This window comes from Centruroides vittatus, unplaced genomic scaffold (genome assembly GCF_030686945.1).
Source record: "Centruroides vittatus isolate TY-2023 unplaced genomic scaffold, ASM3068694v2 contig_272, whole genome shotgun sequence".
In the NCBI taxonomy this organism is placed as follows: Eukaryota; Metazoa; Arthropoda; class Arachnida; order Scorpiones; family Buthidae; genus Centruroides; species Centruroides vittatus.
The window spans coordinates 547,500-554,916 of record NW_027121732.1 but is presented as its reverse complement, the minus strand read 5'-3'; the positions used below and the strand labels follow the sequence as shown (position 1 = coordinate 554,916).

Below are 7,417 nucleotides of genomic sequence, written 5' to 3'. Positions count from 1 at the left end.
AGCATATATATGTATTATTGGGGGTCGTCCATTAATTACGTGTACAGATTTTGAGCCACTGTTGAATCCCTCCCTCCCTGTTATACACATTGAAATTTCGACAGAATCCTCTTTAATTACGTTCATGGACCCCCTGACACTGAAGAAATTCGTATGCCACTAACACTACTGAAAAGTCACAATCTTGACCCCCCCATCGCGTGCAATGAGGCACTTTTCGAGATTCCCCGTTTAAACTGTACACGTAATTAATAGATGGGCCCATTGCTGCCGTATAAGTTTTTGAATTTTTAATATATTTTTCTAGTTATGGACTCTTCGTAAATTAATTCTTCTGGAAAATATAAGATGACGTGGACGAAAACAAGAAGAAAATCTCAAAAAATAGATTTTCTCACTGCTCCATTTGAACGTTTGATACTTTGTTTATTTATTGTTAGCGTGGTTATTTTTAAGTGTGAATGTGCCGTCAAATTTGAAGATATCCAAAAAGTAATTAAAATAACAGGTAAGTTAATCAATTGAAAAATTAAACTAGATTAATTTCACCTCTTGAAACTTTCATTATTTAGGCTAATTTTTTATAAATACAGTCAAACCTGCGAACAACGGCCAGTGAGGAAAGCATAAAAAATGGCCGTTGCTAATGGGAAAGTATGAAATACAGGGGCAAAACACTACAATACTAAGTATATGTTTATCACTTAACTGACTTTCGTGTCACCCTGTATGTACAGTACAGTACAAGAATATATTTTGTATGGTCTTATATACATATAGAACTATTATTATATATGAAAAACAATAAACATTCTAGCCTTATTTAGATGAAGATTCCGCAAAATCTACTCCCGAGTCATTGTATTATATTATAGAATGTAGGAAAAGCCACAATATATTACTTCTCAGCTCCAATTTCCCGATTTTATTGAATAAATAATGAATGTATGTTACTACGAACGTAATTTAATATACGATTGGTCGATTTTTGAATCGATCATCTGGAAAAAATAAGCATAAATAAACAAACGGCATTCATAAACACGGTATATGTGTACAGGATCATTTAATTAATGATTGTTTACGATCTGAAAGGTCATTTACACTTATACAAACAAGAAGAGGTATATTGAATTCGATGATTTATATGTAAACTTATTGAAAATACTTCTGAATTTTACAGATTTTTTTTATCTGTAACCAGTGCCTGATGCCCATTTTGTATTTGAAACACGTGCCTGATGGCCCGGGTTACGACGGGGGCCCCAAAATTAGAGAAAATATAAAGCAATCTTACCGTTTCAATTGTATATCATATATATATATATAAATCTATTGACGCAATTAGATTTTATTAATTTATGATGTAAAATTACGTACAGGGACCGCTTCTGTGCCCAGGGTCAATTCTTAGGTATTAGAAAATGCCAACTCAGCTCATTTTCTATTATAGGCGCTTCACATATGGAGTGTGATGAATCCTGACATATTTTATTATTTCTTCTACTTATTAATGTAAATGTGGTAAATGTAAGTGATAAATATTTTCTTCATTATTCTTAATCAAAAAGCCTGTGTGGTAGAGTGGATAAAACCCACTGAACACTGGTAGTCGCGTGGAATTTTCAGGGTTTTCCTCGCGTGTCTAACACGTAATTAGCAGACAGTTTTCCATAAAAAGCCCACCCGTAGATACGTTTTTCCATTGATCTCCCGAGAGAGTGATCTGGGGAAAATCCCAGCCATCTAGAAAATATCTCGTAGTGGTTCCTACCTCTATAAATTAATGCTAGTTTTATAATAAAAGATAAAAATACAATCTTTAAACTGTTTTTTTTTATTAATAAAGAAACATTTTACGTATTTCATTTGTTAAAAAAAATGGCAAAAAGAGGGAACTCTAAAGGGCAAAAGGGCAACATGCAAACTCTCGAGGGTCCTGCGCCCGAGTGTTGTTTTGCCTTATTCCATCAATCCAATTTTTTAATATATCGATAATATCCAATAAAAGCTTCTCTTTAATGTTATTTCCTTAATAATATATAGCTTTTGACAAAATTTTCGTTAGCTAAAGGCTATAGATTAATAGGGAAATTATATCTAAAAAGACATTTATATTATTTATTTACGAATCGATTGTATATAAAAAGAAATAACATAATTATTCGATTTAATATTTTTAGAAGAGAAAAAATAAAAATTAAAATAGCGTTGTCCTAATTTCTAATTTTTACTTTTAGTTCTTTGTTAGAAATTTAAAATATTTTCCGTCAAACTTGTCAAGTAGAGAGCCCCTTTTCGAGGAAGTGGATAAAATCATTCAACACTGAACACTGAACACTCGAACTCACATTGGTTGTGGGTTCATACCCCAGCGAGTTTTCTTCACCTATCTAACACCTAAATAGGGACCTATTTCCCGTAGAAAGTATTTTCGGGAGGCACACACACCCCTTGGCAGATCGCCCATGTGTTGTTTTGCCGCATCATCTTTTCAAGTCCATTATGGGTTTTGCCTGTCCAGGTCCGATTTTCCGGGTTCTTCAGAGATGTAGTTTAATGATCTCAAATTCCTCGCCATCCGGCTGGCTGTTAAGTACTTATATTAAAAACTTAATCAATTGTTATAATAATTATCAGTTATTTTAAACATGTCTTATCTCAGGTTTAATTTAAGTTGTTACGTTTGAATAACGTATCTCAATATTACGATAAACAATACAAGGACACGCTACAGATGATATAATTCTTTATCATGAAAGAAAATCACTCTCGGTTAATTATATCTTGTAATTTTCGTGGTTTACTAGCTTTTAGCTGTACAGATTTTTAGTATCTTCCATCCACGTTTTCAATCTCCAATGGATTCATCAGGTACACAATAGAACATCAAATGGAGAGAGACAAAGCTCGACATATCCAGATCACCCATGAAAGTATTTAATAATCCAATTCAGACCCTTATCCGGATACAACAGAGGAATTAGCTAATGGAGTTACTGCCTCCGTTAATTGTAATGGATTTGGATTGTCGGTATAAGACAATGCAACAAATGGACGATCTGCAAAGGGGAGACATGGCTCCCGGGAGGACTTCTATGAGACATTAGCCCCTATTTAGGTATTATACACGTGAAAAAACTCTTAAAACTCCACGTGGCCAGCCCGTTGTTGAGGCGAGAACTCACAACCACTACCGATACTCAGTTACTGGCGGGCCTACTAATTATGTAACAAGATATTTGACCATTAATTAAATATCTTAGCTACACAAATTTTTAACTCCAATTAGTTTTTTGTGTATTCTCATAATGAATATAAATTTAATAAGTTTTTGAGGATAAGGATCGAGAAAAACATGATGTACAGGTACAGTACAGTACCTTGAAGATAACAGACAATTACACGTTTTTTTATTCTCAAATAGAAAACATAACTGAAAACTATGTGAATTAGCCTTAGTTTATGAGTTACACAGTTTTTTTTCCTTAATATTTTTGCAAAATAATCTGATATTTAGACATATCACATTTCATTAACAATGTACAGTACCTCAACGTCTGCTTTTAACAGTATTTATTATTATAATAACTTCCGTTTCCTGTATTGGATCGTTCTGAAAATCAATAAATGTTAAAACGTATAAATAATGTATTTTTTATGATAAAATCATTGTTCGTCGTTAAATTATTTATTCAAAACATAAATTTCTTGTAATTTCGACAATGATTCTTTCACGATAATCATACAGGGTGGTCCGAATAGTTAGTTAATCGTTGTCATTTTATATTAAAATACTTTACTACTAATAAATAATTGTTTGGAATAGGTTAGATTGATGGGATAAGACGACACAACACATATTCCGATGGGGTGAAGTGCCTTTCAAAAGGACTTTCTGGTTCCTATTTAGCTGTTATCAGTTTAGTGGTGTTATCCACTCGGCCACTAGTGGACTATTTAGAATGGAATCTATGTTATTCAATATACAATTGGCAAAGTTTTCGCATATCTTTCCTTTAATAGCCTGTTCGAGCGATTGCAGATTCACCAATGGACGTTTAACTGACTTTAGACCAACTTTTTCCTGTTGCGATTTATACACGGCTAAACACGAAAGGAAAAGAAGGTTTAGTTAACTTTTTTAAACCAAAAATTAATAGTATAACGTCTACTTCCTTTAGAAATATTAAGATTTAGGAGCTGTTCATAAATTATGTCCTCATTTTTCTTGAAATGTATATTTCCCGTCTTCCCATTGTCCCAGTTTGTCCAAGTTTCCGTAACCCCCCTCTTCGTACAACAAAACTCGACTTCCCTTAAAAACTTTGCCACTTTATGAATGATAGATATTATAAATACAAACGAAACAGAAGAAATTTCGAAATATATATAATAAAATGCATAAACTGTATAAAATTTCATAAAATAAAACGTTCACTGAACCCCCCTCCCTTTGTCCGATTTTGTTCGACCTGTCATAACCCTCCTCCCTCCCTTCCAATGTCATGCCATTTGTGGACAACCCTTACGAGAAAACAATTTCAAAACTATAAATATAGGTAAAAAACAAACAACATAATCGAGAATAACCATTATTTGTGATTTGTTTTCCTAAAAATGATTGATAGAGGCTTATTTTATTACAATGTTACCTTCTTACTCAACAGAAACATCGAGAGAAAGAAGCAGATAAATAAAAAATGGCCCCACGAATTCTCCAAATAAATAGTAAATAATTAAAAAAAACTTAATATTAAACATGTTAAAATACGTCTTATTCGCGTAACATTAGTGCTTTAGCTAAAACATACGCAGTTATCCTCATGCGTAGAGAACCCACGCTACTATACTCCCGCATTTAATCGAGTATTATATTATAATCGCTATAAGAATCCTATCAATATATAAAATTAATTGAATCTTCCGGATTTTCTTCTTCGAATTTGTCATGCCAGCTGGGGACAACTCAATATTTTCTCACCGTATACGACGAGGAAAAAAAAAAAATCTCCATGCAGTGCTTTAATTACTTAAAAGCTGCCTTTTATGTAATTCTAATATAGTCAATTCGTTTTTTTTCTTCTTCTTCGAACTGCTGAATTTTTCCTTTTTTTTTCCTGTTTCTACAAATTATAGTGTTGTAAGGTGTGGAACCTATTCCTATAAAAGATACAAAATAGCTACTTTCGACCGACATCAATCTACATTATTGCACATAAAATCTTGAAATACGATCAAAAATTTATGTAATATTCACGAAATTTTCAGCTAATAGAGCCAAATATTATTTTTTTAAATAAAATCAGTCAATTTAAATGTTTATTTTCTGATTGAATGACTGGACGGATTGATTGGATAAGGCAATGTCAACCCGACAGATTTCCTATGGAACTGGACCTATTTAAATGTTAAACACGTGCAGAAATTCAGGAAAACTCCCGTCACCAGCCGTTGTTGGGGCCCGAACCCGAAACCAAATCCTGTATCAGTTTATGAGTGGATAAGGATTAGGATTAATGGGATAAGTACAGGCGTTCTGTCTAGGAGGAGTGTCTCGTAGGGAAACCCCCTTATTTTGGTATTAAACACGTGAAGAGTAACTCGTTAGTGAGGAGCGAACCCGCGACCAATTAACAATTTACAACGGATAACACCATTGTATAAAACAACTGAACACTACCACTCACGCAGGTTTTGTCCTCTCTCCCACTAGTGTAATGGCTAAAACAATTAATAAGATTATAGCTTTTATAATTTAAGTTATTATTATTATTTTAATATGAAAATAAAGAAGAAAATCTATATTTAAATGTAACTTTTCGACTTTTCTGGACGAAATATTCCGATTATAATAATATTGATCATCGGGCATGTTGACGATTGTTCTCAAGAGAATAATCATCTGTTCAAAATATTGAATAATACTTTCTTCCGAATCAAATAGGAAATACATCTGTATTATAATAAACATTGATTTATTAGATCAATTAGAAAATAATACTACATTTTCCAGAATTTCTGTAACTTTTACGACTTAAAATTATTATTAAATAAACGTTGTAAAGCATAATTATTAATAGCAAATTTAACTAATTAATTTAATTAATCATCTGAATAAATTAATCTAATGATTGTTTTAGTATTCTTTAACACAAGAAAATAAGTAGAAGATTCTGAAACTAACAACGAAGCATAGAAAATCGAGAAATAAAATCGTAACAATAAATGTTATAGAGTTTATATAGAAGCCACGAATCGATGAAATTTAAATTTTATGACATTCAAACAACGGAAAATTTTCTTTTTATTTAAAAAACAAATAAATAAATACTGATTTGTATCCGTGGCTACCGACAAAACATTACAATATCGCTTGTAATGGAACTTAATAACATCCTTCATAAGCTCATCTCACTATTGCATTTCAGGCTTATAAAGCCATGAAACTCTTGCATATATAATAAATTATTTTATTTAATAAATGTTTTCAGTGCAATATTGCGACTTTAACATGTTCTAGTTAACGGTGATCAATCATTGATAAACAGTGTATATCGATGATTGATCACCGTTACCCTTAAAAAGACCTCCCGGAAGGCAGATCGCCCAAGTGTTGCGTTGCTATAACTTAATAAAACAAACAAACAAACAATAAAGGGCCTCTAATCCCAGAGGGGCGCTGAAGAAACATTTTTAAAAAGTTGCTTCAGCGGTTTGTTTAATTGTTGCTGGTTGCCATAACAGTTCGAGCTTCGGGGTACAAAAAATGTAGGTCCATCTCTCGTTTCTCCACAATTATACGTAAAACAGAATTCCTAACAACGGCCTTGCATAGAGGGACTATATATAGGTTATATATTGTCTCAACACAAAAACAGTATCGTGTATAATATATTAGAATAACAAACTAAAAGTATGCTATTTTTAATATATAAAAAACAGTAGTACAAAGTGTTTACAAGAATTTCCTTGTAAACATTTAATTTAATTAATGGAATGAGGCAACGCAACACACGGGCCATCTGCCAAGATGGATTCCTCCCTGGGGACTTTCTACAGAAGACTGGCCTTTATTTAGGTGTTAGACACGTGAAGAAAACCCGGGAAATTACACGCTGCCAACACGAATCCGTGACCGACTACCAGTGTTCGGTGGTTTTATCCACTCCACTAATGGCGAGGTGTCAAAATTAATAAGTTTTAATTATTATAATCACATATTACGCCTTTTTAAACAGTTTTTCTTCTTGACAATAATAATAATATTATTATTATTAACTTAAATCTTGCGTGAGTATCTTTTTAGGGTATACGGGTATTTTTAACTATTGTTTACATAAAAAAACTTTCGACAACACGCACTTACATAAACAAAACTGTATGGAAGAACTTAAATGCTCATCGATATTCCATC

The 7,417-nt window shown here is 32.5% G+C and overlaps 1 protein-coding gene across 1 annotated transcript in view; it reads left to right on the top strand.

Moving 5' to 3' along the window:
- The first annotated feature begins 311 nt into the window (after nucleotides 1-311).
- Nucleotides 312-7,417, top strand: part of LOC136971803 (uncharacterized) — a 63,391-nt gene continuing 56,285 nt past the window's right edge. The window contains exon 1 of the mRNA XM_067266303.1: nucleotides 312-508. Coding sequence (XP_067122404.1) covers nucleotides 349-508 — 160 coding nt within the window. The 5' untranslated portion in view covers nucleotides 312-348. The remainder of the gene's footprint in view (nucleotides 509-7,417) is intronic.